Source organism: Tubulanus polymorphus, chromosome 6, assembly GCF_964204645.1.
Source record: "Tubulanus polymorphus chromosome 6, tnTubPoly1.2, whole genome shotgun sequence".
In the NCBI taxonomy this organism is placed as follows: domain Eukaryota; kingdom Metazoa; phylum Nemertea; class Palaeonemertea; order Tubulaniformes; family Tubulanidae; genus Tubulanus; species Tubulanus polymorphus.
This window is the reverse complement of record NC_134030.1, coordinates 4628618-4649433: the sequence shown is the minus strand read 5'-3', so window position 1 is coordinate 4649433 and position 20816 is coordinate 4628618. Positions and strand designations below refer to the sequence as shown.

Genomic DNA, 20816 nt, shown 5'->3' with positions numbered 1-20816 from the left:
CTCGGTACCGCATGCTGTGACGGGCGTGATGAATATAAGTCACGAATACCGCCTTGCTGGTTATCAATCTACCAATATATCTTTGTCTTCTTCTTATAATTCTACTCGGTATGAATTAAGTGCTTATTTCATTTTCTTATCTTAAAATTTGTGACTTCGTTGACATTCGAAATCTTATGTTTTAATCTGTAACATAGTGATCAATAAAGATTTGAATTGATCTTACTGTGGCAGACGAGTGATAAAGATTTTACGCGCCGCCTACCGATTACCGGTGACGAAGCAATATAGTAAATTTAGATTCAATTGACGGTAAAATTGTTCACAGTTACAGCAATAAAATGGTAAATATCAAGAATAAACCGTTTTTATGATTATGTTATATCACACCCACTAAATATTTCAAGTATAATGACGTGCCTTGTTTCTTTTTTGATTTTTTTCATTTTTGATATACGTTGTTTATACGTGTCTCTAAATCAATAAATTAACCGGACATCGGTTTTTTGTGCGAAAGAGTTTTTTTCGTAGACATAATCACGTTCACAGAAGATTCTACGATGATGACGAGGATGATGACGATGAAGGGGTGATTCAATTCGTCTCTTTTTTTCTAGTGGTTTCAGTTATTTTCTTGTTCGCAAATCACCGATTTTACCGTTCCATAGGCCTACAACTTTAACCTGGAGGGATACAATTTTTGTCATTTCTTTAGAATAATAGAATACCAATTGTAGGCGTAGTTAGTTATCTTTTTCTTATTTTCCTATTCGTAGTGAATGGTGGCCTTTTCAGTTGTGCTCTTCCTGAAATTTTAATCTACTCTCTCTTACATTTGTTGCATTTCGTCGGAAGGTTCTACGCCCAATTCTACTCATTTCCACACAATTCTTCTGGCTCTGACAACTGAAATCTTCTACCAAGAACGATATTCTATCTTCCAGAACAGCACAATCGAGAAGGGCCTATCTTAGTTGAATATACTTCAAACGAGTAGTAACCCCTTTAAACATGTAAAGTTTAATGGTTGAGGTCTTTTTTAAAGGAAATGATTTTACATTTAATCCTACCATCAAGGGTTGACGAAAGGGTGATATGTAGCTGGTATTGTTTGGATCCGCTTCCACAGTTCACGTTAGAATTTGACTGTGAAACTGGATCCTGATAAAACGAATAGCACGTTGACATATTCAGCTAAAATATCGACAATTTCTGAAATTATCTCTTTTCTTTTTGTAGAGTATCATGTCATATAACGGAGCTGCCATCATGGCTATGATTGGCAAAGATTGCGTGGCGATCGCGACTGATACGCGATTCGGCGTTCAGGCGCAAACCGTATCTACTGACTTTCAGAAAGTCTTCGAGATGGGACCGCGTCTGTATTTAGGACTTCCCGGTTTAGCTACGGATGTACAAACTGTGTAAGTTAATAGCAATTAGGAGGAGAACTGAGTATTGAGTGATCATAGCTTATCAAATCGGATGAATTGTGCAGTTGATTAAACCATAGGGCTCTAACAGTGTTTTCTGTATGCTGGGTTTTTAGAAGGGCTGCATTCATTCTTTTGACATTGTGGCTGCTGTAGTAGCAAAACTTTTGGTTTCTGTCACATTCCCCTATTTTTCACATTAACCCCAGTATTTTACACGGCAATGATGGCTGTAAGTATTGATATAATTGATGAGAACTTTATATGTAGATGGGTAGCCAATGTGGGTGGATGTAAAATTGATATGGGACGGTTGCTTCTGCCCCTATTTTAAACCCACTTGTGTAGGACACTGGAGACGTAATGTGCACCGGGTGAATGGTTTCACTCTCTTACTGAGAGGGATGTGTGGCACTCCTTGTAGATTAAACATCAAAAATCCTCTTCATGTATTTTTGATAACATGTACATCGAAGTGATAATCACTTGTTTGTTTCTCTTTCAGGCACCAAAGATTACGATTTCGCAAAAACATATACGAACTTAAAGAGAATCGTCCCATAAAACCACATGTATTCATGAGTATGGTGTCAAATTTGTTATATGAAAGAAGGTGAGAAATATTTGAAAAATTCAAATTATTTGTGCGTGCGTAATAAATGAATGATCCCTCTTAATAAATTCTCAGACCATCGGGGCCAATATTTGTCGATCATGTACAGTATTCAATAGTTAGTACATGTGTAACTTTTTTAGGTTTGGGCCGTATTTTGTGGAGCCTGTTATCGCTGGATTAGATCATGTGACTGGTAAACCGTTTATCGCGTCTATGGATCTCATCGGTTGTCCGATGATCACTGAAGATTTCGTCGTCAGCGGTACCTGTAATGAACAAATGTACGGCATGTGCGAATCTTTATGGGAACCCAATATGGTAAGCAGGTTTTAAACTTAACTTAAAATAGATTGCCATTCTTTGGCAGTGGCGAGCTGCAACACCAGCTACCTCACCTGAGGGTGTAACAAGTATTCATTCTTAAGTTGTGAAAATTAGTTATGAACTGAATTTATAGGCTCCCAAATCCATGCATTATCACAGAGCCCATCAAATATACATTATATTCATTTACTGCTCAGTGACTGGTATAGTACTTTTCATAAATAATCGATTTGTTTAAGAGAACATTTTCATATTTGATTTTAACTGAAATGTAGAAGAGTTGTGCAGCAGAACCTGGCTTGCCATAAGTGGAACACTATTGCCACAGATGCGTTGGAGTTCCATCGGTTCACCTCTTTGAAAGCGAAAGTCGCTTCGACTTTGAATGGTTTGAAAATAATGTCCACTACGTGTTTTACAGGAACCTGATGATCTATTTGAAACAATATCTCAAGCGTTACTAAATGCATTTGATCGTGATTGTGTTTCTGGTTGGGGAGCTGTTGTTCATGTGATGTGAGTATATATATATTCAAATTTCATGTTCATGTTAGAAAAACACTTTTACCTGTAGATATATTTTTCTTTGAATGATTGACTCAATTATATATGGTTGCTGATTTGGGGCATCCATTTTTTTGTTGCCAATTTATGAAGAAAAAAATTTTACTTCGTCAAAATTATGCACATGTCCCTAATCGATTTCCATATCTATAGTGAGATTGATTTCAATGTTTTGTATTTTCTAGAGAAAAGGATAAAGTGACAACGCGTTCGTTGAAAACTCGTGCGGATTAGAGATATAGGTCCTTGATTTAAGACTATGAAGCAGTGCTTGTTTCAGTTCATATATGTTAACAAACTCCATTCAGCTACGCGGATATTTTGTTCATGCGTGTGAATTCCTGTTCGAATTTACACAGAAACATAAACGGACTTGTCACAGATCGTGCATTCCATCTGTTACTCTCATTCATAGACAGGTAACTAGCGGTTATCCTCATCAAAGTTAATGGGCTAATTTTTCGATGGAATATGAAAAAAATAAAATGATCGATTTCTATATGTACATGAAAAACTTTATTTATATTTGGGCTTTCGTTCATAGCTAATGGATTGGATTCGAATCCTATTGGATAGAGGTTTGCCGACCAGTGCCTGAGTGCTGGAGCCATATTACGTAACAAAAGATAGTTGTGTATGGTGGAATTTTTCTAAAAATCTTAATTGCCATTCGAAATGTGATAGTAATCAAAAGCCACGCCACGCACCACATTTGGGGGAACTAGCGTGTCCTTGCTACACAAGTGACATTAATTGGTTCCATGAGATCCGAGGAAAATGCAAACTACCCCAATACAAAATTACTCTTTCAAGACCTATTCTATTACGGAAAATTGCCAGTTGAGAGTAGATTTTGTGCTTTTTCAAGGGTCTGAGAATCGTCTCGGAATCCGGCCCGCAAATCGGTAAATAGTTTGTCAAATGCGGACATTCGAAGACTCTGGCAAGCGAATATTATGTTAGTTCACGTTTCCCCCGCTAATGTTATACGCAGAGGCAGCATTAGACGGTCGGCATATGCCCCTATTTTGGCAATGAATCATCCTCACCCGTCAAGGGATTCGAACCCACTACGCTAAAGCTGTTCCCCGAGCTGGTGGAAGCGAGTTCGGGAGTGATACTGGACCCTTGGCAAGCGAGGATGGCAATGAATAAATATTTTCAATCGTCACTAATGCTCTATTAACGAAATTATTTTCTCAATAAAGATCTAAAAGGCACTTAATCAAAAAGAAATTGTCAGAATCATTCTCACAATTTCTTTATACAATTTTTGATTTTGGTTTAAGAAAAACTCTAAAAAAGAATGTTGGGCGCAGTTTCCTCCGGCCGATTAACGTGGAATTTTCTTGGAAAAAAGAAGATGGTGAAATTGTGAAGATATTTCACTTTCAACCAGGATTTCTCCTCGGCGGAATCGGAATGGGTTAATTTTTCAAAGTTTCCAAACCCCCGGCGCTTCGTTGGTCACTCTGCATTGTCAAGTAGACCCTCTACGGGCCCCCTTTCCCCCAAAAAGCAAGATTCGACCCTGTATTGTACTACATGTATATATTTTGACACCATTCGTCAACATTTACTATGGACAAGTTACTAAAACAATGCGTGTACTACATCGAGGATCGTGTGTGTCACCAGCTGCCTGGGCTATAGACGGCGTGCGTATGAAGTGGTACGACCCGATCAAATGTTTATTTAGCCTTCATGTAATCTTCGGATCTTGGTTCTAAGACTTACCCTATTGAAGTCTTCATGTAACCTCGCGATGTTGCCCGCTCAATGAAGCGGTCAGTAGGACTCGTACCCGCTTGTCACTCAGCAACAGTATCATGCCTGATCCCATCGAGCTTCCCACTAAAAACATTTGGTAAGTTATGTCTCTAGATTGTTGGGGTTGACTGTATATTCACCGTTCATAAATTCTAGCTTCGATTGAATCTTAAAAGCAATCTGGCATCGTTGTCCGAATGCACACAAGCGAACCTGGTGGATCGTCGCTTGCCATTAGCAGAATCTTCGATTGCCACAGTCAATCGTAGAGCGAATCCTCTTATGTTAGATTATAGATTTCCCCAATGAAAGTTGCGTTGTAAGCAGATATCCGAAGAAAAATAAAGCAAATCAAGAATTTCATCGAGAAATAATATACATTTTAGTATACAAGGGCGTACACGAATCCATTTGAAAATAATATAAGAACACCCTTAATTTCTTTGCAATATATAGATTTACAAAATAAATGACATTAATTAAAAGTAAATATATTTAGCTAACAACAATCATTGTTTTGTTTAACTCACCTAACTATTAATAAACCGCATGCAAAATATTACGAAATCACGCTATCAAACAGTACAAAGAAAACCTAAACATTACAAAATACTCTCGGTATTTTTCAAGTTCGCTCAATTCGAGAACTAGTGATACATCATCCAGTATATGAGCAAGAAACTACATGTACATGAAGTTTTCTTTTAGCAAATTAGTTCTGGACGTATTCTCAGAATCATACGTACGCGCAACATTGGATAGGCAACCGTAAGGCCCATTGACTGTAACCATAGGGGGCTTGGTGCAACCAAATATTTTACCCCAGTATCCTAGATATACCATACATTTTCTTCGCATATGGTTCTTATGATATGGTATTGGGAGTTGAGTAAAATACTCGCACCAGGTCCCTGTCACTGTAACGACATCACTATCCGATCGTACCACTAATTACAGGTTACCTTATATCACATCCATACACATTGCTAATACCTGTACTCTGTAAATCGATATAAGAATCATAGAAATACATTTACGAATCACAGGACAACACAAAAAAATTCGCAAATCTCTCTCTTATCACTTACCATTCACTCGCACACGCCAAATAAATCTATTAACTCAAGAGGTTTTTTTGGGTGAAAATGAAACATTGCTTTTTAATTAATAGACCATTGAAAAATACGTCAATCTATGAATTCTATTATCACCGGCTGAAAGTTCCAATGAAAACTTTCTGAAGACCATACGATTATTTACACCGATATACATCATTGTTGCGGACTTGCATTTAACCACCTCGCCATTAAATCTAAACATTTAGTTGATGATTCATTGAGAACTGGACATAAACTTTCTTTCACTTGTGGCCAATATACTAGTTTATATTTAGTTAATGTGATATTTTCAAACATTTTGAAAAAAAGATTATTGAAGTGCCCTTGGATTCGAACAGTCCATGCACTGATATTGGTATTCAAATCTCTCTATTACATTCATTAGTTCAAGAGGAGCAGAAATTCAGTAAGTACATAATTTGAGAATTCGTATCTTATTGAAAAGAGGAGCTACTCCATTCCTGTAGTCAGCTAGACCTCTTGCCAAACATTTAAAAGCTTGACCAACAGGCTAAAGTGCAAATACAATACATGTACATCTAAAAGTCCATTTTTCGATTGCGAGCACACAGAAGGCTACTATGATTGCCCTGTATCCCCTGAGCAGTATCTCCATCCCCAGTGCCTGCAGAGCCCAGGCCAAGGGTCTGCTAACCAACATTTATGCACATAAGTCTCCTAAGCCAATGCACAGCATTGAGCTATTGCCGTGCTTTGTTTGATTACCGAAGTGAAAGTCTAATCTTTGGGCTCAACTGGATTTCAATTTAATACTTCTGAAGGGACGACTTCCCAGGAATTGAAGTCAAGCACGGACTAGGTAAGCCCAAACGTATACACAGAACATCGTAACACATTAACCGTACACTCAAGCATTAACGTCTTCCATTTCGACATCCTCCTCAGCGATGAAATCACTAGGAGGTTTGTTGCGTTGTATGCACGGAAGAAGGAGAAAGCTATGAAGTAAGGCACATAATAAAAACAGTCCACCACTCATGTAGAAAGCTCCGTCGTACGAACCTGTTGTATCGACTAAACTACCTGTAAAAACAAGTTCGAAACTAAGTTAACAAGCTATTCGTATTGATAGCATATACACTTTTGTCACTCTTCTTCGGTAATATTGCGGCGATACTTACCCGCCACTGGCGGACCTAATGTAGATGAGATCCCACGAGCCAATGTTAATAAGCCAAATGCATTAGTTAACCTCTCTAGACCAAGAATATCACACAAGATGATGGACGTCAGGGAGATGTAGGCAGCTGAAAATAAAAGATTAGTTGCTAGTAATGTGTCTGACATCAGTCATGTCGGTTTGATATTTAATGTAAGTTGTGTGTGCCTACCAGCGAACAGACCAAAAACAGCAGCATAGATGCACAAGGTCACATAGGTCGTACAGAGAGGTACAAAAAGATTACAGACACCGGTAATCATTAATGTGATATTATGCACCCACAGGGCACTGATTTTAGGATGATCTGATAGTGCTCCTATTACTACTCGTCCAATCGTATTGGTAATACCTGAAATTATAGAAAACAGTTAATATCTAAGCGTTGGTTTTTTTCCTACATGCTTTTTCTGATGACAAAATGTCATTGGAACAGTTGGTTACCTATGATCGATAAAAGGAAAGCCGCTTGTCCTTTGTCAATTCCGAAGCTCATCGCTCGAGAAACGGTCAACACGTACGGAATATAAAATCCCAACATGCCGACAATATTGCCGAGAATAATGAGTATGAACGAGGGTTCGGTGAGTAGAGAACAGTCCATCATATTCATCAGAGTATCGGCCACGGCTTTTGGAAGACACGGACATCGCCATAGGAAACATTTCGATTCGTAAGTATCGGCCTGAGGAATCTCGGTAATACTCGTTATGTAGCTTTTGATATCTGGCTGCGAGCGGAATTGATGTATGTTTGCAACGCTTCCGCTATAGAAGATATCTCTTCTGTACATCGGACGCGCATAATCCTCCTTTTTGATGACATCTTCTCGAGCTTGAACGCGTGGTCGCACTGCCCATAGATCTTGCAGACTCTGAGTCACTGATTTCTTGTTAGTACTTCCTCTTCTCACTTTGTGCATTTGCGGAATCGGAACGCTACCCGTAAGCGGTTCGAGCTCCTGAGTTGTGATACCATCTCCTGAACCTCGACCATTCGAAGGTATTAATCCATTCTTTTTTGACCCATTCGCGACGTCGACATCGTCAGGAGATACCGGGCCATCGTCAACGCTGTCGATTATAATTACGGGTGGTGTCGGGTATTCCGGGGAGATATTTGATGTCGGGCTGCCGGTTTCGGATGGCGAAGCGAGCACGCTGTTTTGCCGACTCACCGAGTACATGGCTGCTTCAGATTCGGATCCATCTTCTTCACGAACTCTCCTCTGACGAGCGAGCTTAGCATCTCGTACCTTTTGTAGTATGACGCTGGCTGCTTGACTGTTCTCGGATTCTTGGCGTTTTCTAGTCTCTTTTATGCGGTCGATGGCATTCTTTTCCCTCGGAGGCTTCTGTTTCTTGACCTTGGGTGGTTCCAATGGACGCATTAGAGCACCGAATGCAACGCCGTTGAAAATTATTGCAGCCAAAATTAGGGCAGTGTTTTTCCAATCGTAAACGCTGAGCAGAAACTCACAGAACGGAGCTACTAAAAATGTTCCAACACCCGACCCACATACTGCGATACCAGTTGCGAGGGCTCGCTTTTTCTCAAAATAATAACCAACGCTTACAATCGACGGCAGATACATCAAGCCAAAACCAAAACCTATAAAAGATCGAATCGTAAAATGCGAAGACGTGTTTGTTGGCTTTATGACACGAAAAGGTTATATGTATCGACATTACAATATCGATATGATAGATATATACTTACCACCTAAACCTCCGTATGTCACAATCAATATGTCTACATTCGGCGAAAACATGCTCAAGACGAATGCCACAGTGGATATGACACTTCCTACCATCGCTACCGGTCGACATCCGAACTTGTTCACTAATGCGCTAGCAATTGGTCCTGTTAAAGAGAGATTGCATTAAATATCCATTTAAGGTCTCAAGCTTCTATTTTGATATTTAGGAAGGATGATATAATATATAACGATTCTATGCAGATTTTCTTTCGATTTGTTCGGTGGCAATAAAGGATAAATTTCCTACCTGAGCACAAATAGACGCCACACAGTGCTGAACCGATAAGTGATGTTTTTGATTTGGTGGAATGGAAATAATCCTCGAATACTGGCAGAAATACGCCGAAAGCATATCCAATACCATCGACTATTATATTGATGAGCAAAGATGCAGTCACAATTACCCAACCCCATCCACCGTCGGGTGGCGTCGGAATGTATGCATCATCTAATTCCACATTGTCTTCTTGCTCTTTATTATTCTTTGCCATCTTTAATCTATAATCTCTCCTCAATAGAACTTTAACAGGAATGAATTGATTGTCTTTATTTAATATATCTATATCTATAAATATATATGTTGCTAGACACTTCACGCAGTTAGAAGACTAACAAGGATCCCGAACGGCTTTACGATGAGTAGGCTTGTTTAAATATTCCATAACTCAGTTCGACGAACATCAGACTTTTTTCTCTCGTTCTACAAAAAAGAAAGTACTATTTTTTTTATATTATTTCATTTCGTTTATAGATATTTAATTCAAAAACTTCCTTGTCACCACATCGACAACGTATTTTTTCAAAAGCTAATCTAACTTAGTCATACCAGTAAACAGAATTTTCTTGTGGACTGCGGGCCAGCTTAGATGATCTAATTGAGGAGGTCTAGAACAATGCATTACGATGATAAGACTAATGCAATTCTTAACACAAGCTAGATAACATGCCTCGGTAAAATGTGCACTTCACCTTTGACGGGCTTGGCCTGAAATAGTTTATCGAACATTCCCCACAACCAAAGTACAGAAATATGATTTAAAATGTCAATTGCCAAACTATCGATGATACCCCTAAGACCAACAGGTCATGTTCATCTCTAATAAAATCATATTATTCATGGACATAAAAAAGGTTGAAAAGGCACAATTTCCTCGAGGTGAACTTGTGTTCACGGTCTGTATGTCTAGAAAAAACCAGCAACCTGTAGATTCGAGTAGTGTACCTCATCTTTCCATCAACACGAGTTCAAAGAATTTGCAAGCAAGTATACAAGCTTTATCTTGAAATGTGTCTGACACAACAGCAACCTTACAAAATAGCATTAATACTAGTGCGTAGACCATCAAATAATGCCAAGGAGCAAAATACAAATGCATATGCTTTATACAACATTTAGTTATCACTGAAATACCTATCTACTAAAACCCCAAACAATGAAATAACTGTTCTTTCCGCAGGGCAAGCAGTTCCCGGCCAAGGATGTTGACAATAACCGGTGTTTCCTATGCTGACACGCAATATATTCAGTACTCATTTACAGCGCTAAAAACGAGAAACGCACAATAGATGAACTTTGAAACGATTACGTACAAGTCAATCGTATTCGTCACTGTATGAATTGATACCAACACCAACAACGAGAGATATAATTTCAGGTCATGACTTCATTTATAACCTAGAATCCATCAGTGAAGTGCTCCCATGTCCCGCAACTGATTTTATATACAAGGATGTAAAGAACTGATTTAAGTTTTGAGTTGTCTTCGTAGAAATGACATATTCTTCTTTTGTTAAAAGCTTCGATATTAGTTCTGATCGTTGTCCTTCGTGCGTAATCAAATGATAACAAATTATCTCCCTGTCAATTTCGAGGTCCAAATGACGATATTCACGACACCAAACTACTCGTACCCCATTTATCATGCTGTTCTTATTCTACGTAACTGCGAAGTTTCTACGAAATAGTTTGACAAAAAACATAATACTCCATAATACATTAGCCTTTTCTAGGTAGCCTTTTCTCATAAAGTCGAAGTAAAAGAATACTTCCTGTAATACAGGCTTTCTCATACAATGCGTCCCTTTCACTTGATATGAATTTAAATACGTTGCATTACCAAGGATTTATATATATTATATACTCAATTTAGCAACCGACCCTACACTTAACCAATTGCCGATTGTGTTCTATTTTTGGTTTATTATGTAAATTTGTTGACAAATTGCGCGAAGGGGTCGATGTGCAGTCATTGGTTTTACATGAAGTATATCATTATAATGAATCATGTTTCGGTCAGTGTAGTTCTAAATCAATAACAAATAAGGCCTCTTTCTCCAAAATCCACTACTTCATACTACAATACAATTGTACATGTACAGAAATATATTAACTATGATGTTCAAAAGTTCGGTGAAAATTAAGGAAAATGTTCATGCTGGTCCTTTGGAAGATAAAAGTCACCACGGTTCTCTGACAAGGTGACAAATAGTAGGCCAGTAATACGCCCATGGACTACAAACTAGATTATACGTCCATAATATACCATACCACACGCATCTGCATTGCATCCACGGGCAAATGCAATGCATTGCATTTGACCGTGCATAAAATATGTATTGTTACTAATGACACGAACATGTAAATGATTATAGGTGGTACAAATCTTACGTAATTCGGTACGCTATATTGAGATTTATGGCTAGAATGCACAGTTCATACGAAAAGCCTGGTGTTAACCCCGTGAATATACATATACATATGCAGCGGTATATATATTTGTAATTTGCTGTGGTAGAACAAAACGTGTAAATGTGTATTCAATGTAGTGACTGTGCCGAATACCTTGGCGTGCAAGAAAAACTGAAAACCGATCATCCATGGTGTTGAAAATAATTTTCGATAATCCCAGGCACCTCCGGATTGCTCCATCGTTCGTGGAAACGATATTATTAATCTGCCGCATTTCCATGATGTACATATATATATATATATATATACATATAAACATACTTCACATGCAGTATATGCCCCTGTATGCATTAAAAATTACCTAGATTTTTCCGCGAATTGACTGTTATTCTTCGTTAAGCAGTGCGTACTCCAGTTGTATTAAATCCGGGATAAAAATAGGTTAACGCGTTGCACACAAATCTTTTAGAATACTCTATGTAAAACCTGCTTCGACCTTCGCCCTTCTTTTATATAGGGACTTTTAGAAAGCAATCCATGAGGATGCAGGTGCTGGGAGCAATGTATTGTGACGATAACTACTAACTTCCCATTGTAATGACCACGATCGATAATTGATGACAATGAGGAGACGATGACTACCTAGACGGGACTACGAGAAAAGACCACTGTCCTGGGCAAAAGATGCACCTCTCTCTCTCTCCTAAGGCCCAAAATGGGGTCCCGATATAAATGTCTCTCTTGAGATAGATTCACCACCACGAGTCAAGACGCAGCAACTGACGACGCACCGTACCCAGAAAAAAAAATGAATTTCACGATCGGGGCTCGTCACATTTTTGGGTCTCAATGAAAACCCCACCCAAGTTATCCAAAAGCTGATAGACTCTTCCATGAAATGATTTTCGACCCTGATGTGGACGGGTCGCCGCACTGTGTCTGACTTAAAACAAATCACGGGCAACCGCGCCCACAAGGCACCAAACTATTATCACGTGCATCAGTCTCTCACATGACTGTTGCAAGCTAGTCTAGACAAAGCAGTGCCCATTCGTTTAAAGCATCTAAAATACCTACACGGTATTCGCGGGACTAGGCCAAATTGATACACCACAACAATGCATTACCTCCACGAATAAATTTTCGGCAATCCCAGCGCTTATAGCTTCCCTTCTCGTCGTTGTGCGTTGTAGGTGTTGTTTATGAGATCAGTACTGTAAGCGTACTGCGGCGATCAGCTGTTTAGCGTGTGACGTCATCGCTATTGCGGTATCGATCGGGTGGCGTTCATTGTCACGTGTATCAGAACTGGTTCTATCCAGTGCGAGCGCAAAAGCCTCTCGCTATTTCAGCGGATTCCTGGAAATCTTTCGCCATCGTCCTTATTTCTAAAGCCCGTTATATCTTAGGGCCTTTACCCGTTATTTATTTCAATAAGAAATATGTAATTTCGTTTTCGTCTACCGCAATCTTTTATTACTCGCAAGCTGAGTCCACTTGTCGTGAGTCAACGTCGCGCGTATCGCGTACCGTAATAAACTTAGTCCTACTTTCCTATAAACCCACGAATTTGAGAAAAATTATTTTTCTTTCGAAATTTATAAAATAGTCCACATATATTTCCAAGTTGTGGGTATTCATTTCACCAAAGGCTTTATTAAGAAAAATTTAATCGTTTAATCGTGAGTTTGTATGTATTTTTTGTATTTTATCTATGCACGTACGCAATTCAAATAATAGGTTTTATGAGTCGAACCGACAAGGATTGGTTCAACCTACGAGCAATTATCCAACATAATAAGTTAGATAATTGCTCGTAGGTTCAACAAAGAGACGAAATGAATTCTAAATGGGGTATAGAGTTTGGGCCCACGTGAACAGGTGCCCTCGCTGGTATGAGTGAGAGGTGTCTATGAAATCTGAAAACGGCAGGTAGTCCAGAGTTTGTTCCAGTGGCTGTATATATTCTCTTTAAGGTGGATAATTAATCTTTTATTACGCGTGAAATTCCCAACGACGTCGCTTCCATAGTAACGACGCACGCGGGAATCGACTAGATTACATTATGAGCGCGATAGGATTTCCGCTGATGTATTCCTCAATCATTATCAGCTTCGATTAATAGTGAAAGATCATTTAATTAGTGTGCTTTTTGTGGCTGGTGATGTTCGGACATATACGTACATGAAATGTTCGTACACATATTTTTAAACGTAAGATTTAACACTGAAGACCGACCCACGACCACATTTGAAACAAAACAGGACCAAATGGATAAATTGAAAAGTGAAAAGGATAAATGTGATGATGAGACTTTATTAACATTTTCTGAATATTTCTAACAACAGGATTTGAGATATTTATTAAAATATAGATATAATCTAAGTGAAATTCAACAAGACGACTATAAGACAACAACATGCTAAACAGTTTGGCACATGATATATATATTATGTACACATTTCTTGCGTAATTTCTTAACGAGTTAAACATAAAAAGAAATGTCTGATTTTCATAACTCCATGGAACTAACTGGGTCAAGCTGAGTAAATATATTTTAAGTAATCTATAAATATGTAATCTATAACGAATATTGTAATATTGTATCACTTGAAAAAACCATGAATAATAGATATAACGCATAACAACTGCGGAATGAAAATAGTAAACATCTTGCCCGTAATGCCGTATGTGGCGAGTGGCGAGATAAAGATGATGTATATCATCTTGATGGAAATAAAACTTATCTGTATTACAAAAAAAATGTAAATGTAGACATAATAGAATTCGTGGTATTAGGTGTATCAAACGTATGTCATGGACGTCTTCTGCAAATGGCACGGAATAAGGAAAAAGCCCAGGAATCTTGGCGGCTCCACCGCCAGCACTGTTCATTTGCGGATAAAGCAAGGAAATGTGGAGCTTTCAAAGATAGTACGCCGATCAGTCAGGCTGCCCCTTTAACGTCTGTATAGACGGTCGGTTTAGTTATTTGCATTTAAGTTTATGAATTATTAAATGTGCGTCTGAATCAACTGATGTCTGGATTGTAAACAGTAATACATTTGTCATGGAGATATTATTATGGAGACGCGAAGAAAGCCCATAAATATTGATCGATCGCCATCTATATAGTTTATCATCAGACAGTTTACAGTAAACAGATACACATAGGAAAATTTCATTAAACAAATAGACCTTTCCCAAAATTTATATAAAACAATATAACAAAGTGTTCACATTATAAACAATCGTGAAAACACCGTTGTTGTATGTATCTGATAAGTTTGTTACTGCGTGGTCACCAGGCGCCAGTTAATTATTTGGACGTGCAATGTAAATCTTTATGTTTTTGGTTTTACAGATAGTTAGTTCTTCATCGAAAAACCAATTTCAACTTTATGGTCAAACCTAGATCCACGTAACTGGATCCTGTTAATGAACCAAGGGCTTCAATTCAATTCATTATGTCCCAGTAAGTCAGTGCCTTCACGTGACACTGGACTAATAACCAGTCGAATCGAAGCCCGGGCACTCGCGGGAAAAGTTTAGAAACACTTTTTTTTACCGTTTCAACTATAAATGTTATTGGTTGATAGCAGGCGTTGCCTCCCTCTGGATCATTCCGAACAAAGGAAAAACACGGATGAGCTTGTTATGAAATTAGTCCCTTGTGGAAAAACTAATCTATGAGTATAACTGCCGGATGATCGTCCTGCAAACCTTTTACTCTAATCAAAATGTTAATTTCCACAATTCATCTCATTAAAAACAAATATGAAAACTGACGATTAGCACGATTGGAAATCATATGTATTCTGTGTATCGAATCGATATATCAGAATTGATGGAATCACGTTAGAAAATAATAGCTGCTTGTTATTGAATTATTGACTCCGGAATGTGATCTAACAGCCTACAGTTACTCCGCTAAATTTTCTATTCGTTATTTATTTAAAACCACGTGTATAATATGTACTCGAGTTAATTTCTTTTTTGACAAATTTTAGCAAATACCCTGTGACGTGTTTTGCATATATCACCGAGATTTAAACTAATCTGAAGTTTATCCGCGTTTATGAGCCTAGTTTACATCAAAATCATAAGAAATAGTAAAACAGGTGCACGGGTCCTCATTTTTGTGACGAAAAATATAACTGAAATTACGGTCTTCTTGCCTGATATTTAGTTAATGTACTTGCCGATACGAAGCAGCATCTCCAGCCCGTTATTGCTGCTTTGCAGCTATATTTACTTTATGTACTTGCCGGTGCGAAGCAACATCTACAGCAAAACGAAGCCTCGATTATGGTAACGATGAATCCTGCCAGGAACAGAAACACTTTGACAATCGACACCGCATAAGATGGCGTGGAAAAAAACGGGACATACAGTCGAAGCAACGGATCACGAAGGCCGAGCGAAATTATGGTTGCGATCCAAGATTCAACTGACATAGCAATGAACGAGCCTATCGCCGCAAATATGCTTATCACCATACACCCTATGTGAGCATTTCGCCCACATTGACGCCTACCAGTAGTAATACCGAGTATCCCAGCGATCAGCGTCATTCCTCCTGCCCAAAATCCGGTGCCATGATTATTTCGCAACCAAATTGCAACCTGGACGATGTTGAGTATCAGTAACAGGATACCGATGACGATACCGATGACGCCTATGGTCATCAGCGACCTCGCTCGAAGTTGCACGTTTTCGACTATGGGTTGTTGGTGGACAATTATGACGTTTGGTTGACCCATAGCTGGCTGTTGACCATAAGCAACTTGACCGTACGCGGGTTGCCCGTAACTGGGCTGACCGTACACGGGTTGACTACCATACGCTTGTTGTCCATTCGGCTCACCACTGAAAGCAGGATTATGTTGCCCTCCATACTGCGCTGGCTGCTGCCCTGCCTCGTAACCTGGTGGTTGTTCGCTATTTTTCTCCATTGGAAAGACCTATATTATTACAAAATTGATAAAAGTTATGAGTCTCTCTTAAATAAGCCTAACATCATATACTTCCTTACTCGGTGGCGTTGGGACTGTAAGTATTTCTCTGAGTTGTCCGCGAAGGTCTTTACCGAGTAAAGAATATATTTCTTTTTCAAATAGATTTTTTTTTACCGAGTTTATCGGGTCGACAAGCGCTGAGTTAGGAATAATCTATATGTAAGCGTCGTGCTCATTGTCGAGATCTGGCATTCTTAGATCGCCTTACCTTCAAGTCCCAGAATCTACGGAATTGTGCAGCGTTCTATCCGAGAGATCGACTGTCAATAAATGCGCGTCTTGCAGCGTTATTTCCAAAACAACGAAAACGACGTCGCTCCCATAGCAACGGCGGATATTCATATATTAAACGCAGGATGGCAGTGTCAGCTGATTAAGGTGACCAGATGTCGCATTTTTATTCTGATGAGGATTTTCAATATTGAATCACGTCGGTAAGTTATGTATTTACATAAGAAAGCATTCTTTCAACCCAAATATGTAACCTACGAAAACCTTTGGCCCTTGTGAGGAGTTTTGAACGGTCCTTCGTATACCGGAGACCCATAGTTCATAAGATATATTCCTGAAGTTCGGGCCTAATTAAAGTGGCCGTTGCAACATAATCTGTTTCATTAGATGTAGAGAATAAATATCCTAATTACAAATTCCCTGTTAGGCTAAGGGTCATTTCATCCTCGCTTGCCCGAGCTTGGCTGCCCCCAATCACTGGCAAAGCGAGGATGGATAACACTGTGGCGAATACGATAGATGGCGGATAGATTGATGCGTTGGATCTACAGCAGATATACCTACACCATTTAATGACACTATTCATGACTATTAACTTTAACATTAAGATAATTCAACAAAGAGTTATAAAGATGAGTGAATGAGTGATAAGAGACTGACCCTTGAAAAGTAAGAACCACTCGTGTCACAGGCCCCAGTGGTTCAAGTGTGCTTCAAATAGCTTCTTTCGATTATCGACTAATCGAAATGCGGTTTCGTTTAAACATAGGTCCATCCATTTTTTTTCTAATCGAAATAACTACTATGAAGTCAATTGGCCCGCGCCGCATACTACGAATCGGAAGCAAAGCCACCCCTGGAAATAGAGGACCAAGTCAGGAATGCTCCGGTAGATGGTAGAACCAATGAGTAAGGCGTTATTCATTACGTCATTGTGATTCCTATCAAGCCCTGTAGATGGCAGTAACAGTCTCTACGCGACAGCTATAACAAATAGAGCGGTAGTACTAGAGAGGCACACTCTACTGGCACGTACACATTCCTGATCAGAGCAACCAGTCATTGCAGTCTGACACTTGAGTTTTTTTACCGCAGATATTCTGCATTCAAATTTGAGGTAAGCATAAGTTGAGAAGGTACTACAAATCAATGTGTGGTGGTGGGACGGGAGACTGGGGTCGTCAACAACCTAACTAAAAATGTCGTCGGCTGGCTAACTTGGGTTGGGAACTTACATAACCTGATCCTCGACGACTATATCTGGGTGTGGGAAGCTTTAAGCACAAATTACCCTTAAGAAATTCAGGCTCAAATCAGCCAGAATTTGTTTTTGAAAGGAGATCGCACTCCCTGCTGTGGCTTGTTGACGCCCATCTTGACACACCTAGTACCTAGTAGTAGAGTTATGTAACAAGCATAGGTGGCTGGTAGCCAGCCTTTTATAGATGCCCAGCATATCTTAACAGTGTGAGATCAGGTTGAATGATGATAGAAATAAATATGCCTAGATTTTAATCGCTTTTTGTATTTTCATATCGTTTACAGATCGCCATCATGGAGTCGAAATCAGTTTTCCGCGAATTCCTTCAAGCTGTGACGTTACGCATGAAAATCGATCAAGCCGACGACGAGTGGGAGTACACGCAGGAGCCACACGTCAGTAGACGTCGCGAAATTCTGAAGAAATATCCTCAAATCAAAAAACTCATGGGTTACGACCCGACTATTTGTGTATATGTATCGATTGAGGTCGCCGTCCAGATCGTCATGTGTTACCTGTTACAGAACTCGAGTTGGCTGACGATATTCGTATTAGCGTATTGTTTCGGCGGAGTATTGAATCATTCGCTCGGAAGCGCTATACACGAAATCGGACACAATCTGGCGTTCGGGCACAGTCGGCCGCTCGCGAACCGGGCGTTGAGCATGTTCTGTAACCTGCCGCTAGGCGTGCCGATGGCCGTGTCGTACAAACGCTACCACACCGATCACCACCGCTGGTTGGGCCACGATACGTTAGACGTCGATATCCCGACGGTCATCGAGTCATATCTATTCCGTCATCCGCTCACGAAGATATTCTGGTTGATGATCCATCCTTTAATACACGCCGTGCGGCCGTTCATTAAAAGCCCGAAGCGTATTTCCGGACTCGAAATCATTAATTTTTTCGTGCAGTTGATTTTCAACGCGTGGATTCTGCACATGTTCGGCGTGAAGAGCTTGGTGTATTTGGTGATCGGTACGCTGTTCGCGCTCGGTTTCCATCCGCTGGCCGGTCATTTCATCTCGGAGCACTATCTATTCGACTCGCAGACTACGGCTACGATTTCCTATTACGGACCGCTGAATTTCATCTTGTACAACGTCGGTTACCACGTCGAGCATCACGACTTCCCGTATATCACGTACGACAAACTGCCGGAGGTTCGTCGTATCGCGCCCGAGTTCTACGAGAATCTGCCGTACCATACGTCGTGGCTGAAGGTCCTGTGGGACTTCGTGTTCAAACCGTATTCGGGGCCGCAGGGTCGCAGCGTTACGATGATCAACCGCACGAAAGAAGCGGAAGCGCTTAAAAACGCTGAAGTACTCGGTAATGGAACGGCCAAGCTGACTAACGGTACTCACGACACTCGAAATGGTTTCGTCGAATCGGTCTTACAGCATGCTAACGATGAAAAACAAAAGACCCTGTAAATTTTGAGCTGAACTTTTAACCAAAAAATTATCGCCTCGGACTCACTGTTTGGAAAGAGATTTTCTCCGCATTCCGAATGATGACGAATTTGTGGAGTCTGATTGGTATCGCGTTGAATAGTGGGCATCGATCGTCCTAGATTTATCACTTGTTCCATTTTAGGATAAACATATATACGATTGTTGTTTTTGTAAAAATAGATGATAATTTATTAACTAGAAACATCCTTTTCTTCGGCCTCCACTTATCCAAGGTTCGTGTTATTTCGAGCAAGTGTGTAAACTTAAGTTTTTTTATATCTACACTATATTTTCTTATGTAAATTATGTTTCGATGTTAGTATGCGGTGGCATCTTTTACTGCATCGCGTGTCCATATTTGCTGAATCCAATGATAATGTCCGTTACACAATATACTGGGTATTTGCTGTGCGTTTCGCCTCTGATGTTTTCTTGAACACTCAAGAGATTAAAATGTGTACAATATAAACAAGAAACCATTTGCATTTAATTCATTTCTTTGTGGGGATGACGATATTCTTTAGATCATTCGTTTTTTGATCGACGGGACATAAATTGGCTTGGCAGTGACAGGAGAAAACAATGAGGATGACTTCGGTCCCAAAAGATATGAGAACAGCGGACTGGCACGTGTACTATCAGAAAATTTTTTAAGTCTGAAGTTGAAAAACTGAAACAAGCTATATCAGCGATCTTTTTAACTGGAGGGTCTGGTTAGGGAGATAAACAGTTCGTAGAAAAAACCACTTCAATCATTTTGATCTATGACATCATTTTTCAAGGTGAGACGCGTTTCAACACAATTATTGATACTATTGATTTAAATGAAATTGGGCATAAAAGTTTTATAGTATTGGCATGAAATTATTTTCTTATCAGTAGCCGACATTTAATCTTATTCCAATCATTGCAATGAGAGGAATAAAGCTAGGGGCAGGTATTTTGTCGAAAATTCTTCTGTTATATAAAAACGTGTTATGAAACCGTAAGGGCCGTGCCCTTCAGGGTTTAATAGTTAAGAACAACTCGCCTACCCCGGTGTTTAATACATTGCTATACCTGGCGTGACAAGAACATAGTAATGACCCATTTACATATTATCTGGTCTGTTGACATGAAAAAATTCACAACAGCTCTCGAACATGATTTGATTGTACGCGTAGAAGGCATATTTGCAATGACGTTATCAGAACCAACCCAATTCACTTGAAAATACACGAATGCTCTTTGTCCGCTCCAATTAGTCATTAAGATTTTAGAAATATTGTCATAATTGAATGAAAGACAAATGATTCAATGATTCAACTGTGATTATTCATGAAAACAGTCAAATATTGTCAAGAATATGGAAAATCATTTGGATTTAATCAACAAATTTCCACATCAATGGTTA

The 20816-nt window shown here is 39.3% G+C and overlaps 3 protein-coding genes across 4 annotated transcripts; 2 read left to right on the top strand and 1 right to left on the bottom strand.

Annotated features, from left to right (window-relative positions):
- The first annotated feature begins 295 nt into the window (after positions 1–295).
- Positions 296–3432, top strand: LOC141907498 (proteasome subunit beta type-3-like). The gene is made up of 6 exons (XM_074797162.1): positions 296–344; positions 1240–1424; positions 1939–2046; positions 2190–2367; positions 2795–2889; positions 3123–3432. Exons 1-6 carry the CDS (start codon positions 342–344, stop codon positions 3169–3171), a joined length of 618 nt encoding a protein of 205 aa, XP_074653263.1. The 5' UTR covers positions 296–341; the 3' UTR covers positions 3172–3432.
- Positions 3433–6054: 2622 nt separating this feature from the next.
- On the bottom strand, positions 6055–12728 carry LOC141907489 (monocarboxylate transporter 12-like). Of its 2 annotated transcripts, none has more exons than XM_074797149.1 (7): positions 12581–12728; positions 9012–9464; positions 8725–8868; positions 7450–8616; positions 7178–7357; positions 6968–7093; positions 6055–6869 (listed from the first exon to the last, which is right to left on the bottom strand). In XM_074797149.1, the coding sequence occupies exons 2-7, from the start codon at positions 9253–9255 to the stop codon at positions 6694–6696; spliced, it is 2037 nt and encodes a 678-aa protein (XP_074653250.1). In that variant the 5' UTR covers positions 9256–9464; positions 12581–12728; the 3' UTR covers positions 6055–6693. The 2 variants fall into 2 exon arrangements, with proteins under 2 accessions (XP_074653250.1, XP_074653251.1); XM_074797150.1 differs by lacking the exon at positions 12581–12728 and adding an exon at positions 10355–10828.
- Positions 12729–17657: 4929 nt separating this feature from the next.
- Positions 17658–19907, top strand: LOC141907494 (sphingolipid delta(4)-desaturase DES1-like). The gene is made up of 2 exons (XM_074797158.1): positions 17658–17819; positions 18248–19907. The coding sequence occupies exon 2, from the start codon at positions 18257–18259 to the stop codon at positions 19400–19402; it is 1146 nt and encodes a 381-aa protein (XP_074653259.1). The 5' UTR covers positions 17658–17819; positions 18248–18256; the 3' UTR covers positions 19403–19907.
- Positions 19908–20816: the final 909 nt, after the last annotated feature.